General features: G+C 75.9%; 1 protein-coding gene across 1 annotated transcript in view; it reads left to right on the forward strand.

The window, feature by feature from the left end:
- Positions 1-202: 202 nt before the first annotated feature.
- YWHAG (tyrosine 3-monooxygenase/tryptophan 5-monooxygenase activation protein gamma) overlaps positions 203-809 on the forward strand; it is a 21,990-nt gene continuing 21,383 nt past the window's right edge. Inside the window, exon 1 of the mRNA XM_027882129.1 lies at positions 203-498. Within this exon, the coding sequence (XP_027737930.1) occupies positions 412-498 (87 nt within the window). The 5' untranslated portion in view covers positions 203-411. The remainder of the gene's footprint in view (positions 499-809) is intronic.

The raw sequence follows: 809 nt of genomic DNA on the forward strand, positions 1-809 counted from the left end.
GGCGGGGCCCGGCGGGGCTCGGGAGGCGGGGCCCTGCCGCGGGGCACCACGGGAGATGTAGTCCCGGCGGGGCGAGCCGCTCCGTGTGATCCGCTCGCCGCCCCCTCCCCTGGCGGACTCCGTCTCCCGCCGTGCCCCGCGCGCGCGGGGGCTGGGCGGGGCGGCGGGCAGGGGCGGGGCGGGGCGGGGCGCGCGCAGGGGGGTTGTGGTGGCCCGCGGCGCGCGCACAGCACCGGGCGCAGCCGCCGCCGCCGGAGCCGCTTCAGCCGCAGCAGCGCCCAGACCGCCCTGCCCGCCTGTCCTCCTCCTTCTCCTCCTTCCTTCCTCCCTTCCTCCTCCTCCTCCTCCTCCTCCTCCCGGAGCCCGCAGCCTCCTCGCCCCCTTCTTCCCCCCTTCCCGGACCCCGCGAAGATGGTGGACCGCGAGCAGCTGGTGCAGAAGGCCCGGCTGGCCGAGCAAGCCGAGCGATACGACGACATGGCGGCCGCCATGAAGAACGTGAGTCCCGTCCCGCGGCCGTCGGGCTTCCCCCGCTCACACTCACACACACACACACACACACACACACACACAGCTCCTCCTCCTCCTGCCATCCCGCGCCCTCCCCGCGTGGCCCCCGCGGTGGGTGGGTGGGTGGGTGGGGTGGGGGGGCCGCGGGGGTGTGCGGGCCCCGGCCCCTCGCCCTCCTGACACCCCCCACGCCTGCATCCCGTTCCCGTTGTCTTTCCTCGCGCAGGGATGCTCTGCTGTTCTCCCGACCCCCGTCCCCTGCCCTAGAGCCCCCCCCCTTCCTCCACGCATCCTCTCCC

Source organism: Empidonax traillii, unplaced genomic scaffold (assembly GCF_003031625.1).
Source record: "Empidonax traillii isolate 1590-97213 ecotype Southwest subspecies unplaced genomic scaffold, ASM303162v1 scaffold101:size1699134, whole genome shotgun sequence".
NCBI lineage: Eukaryota > Metazoa > Chordata > Aves > Passeriformes > Tyrannidae > Empidonax > Empidonax traillii.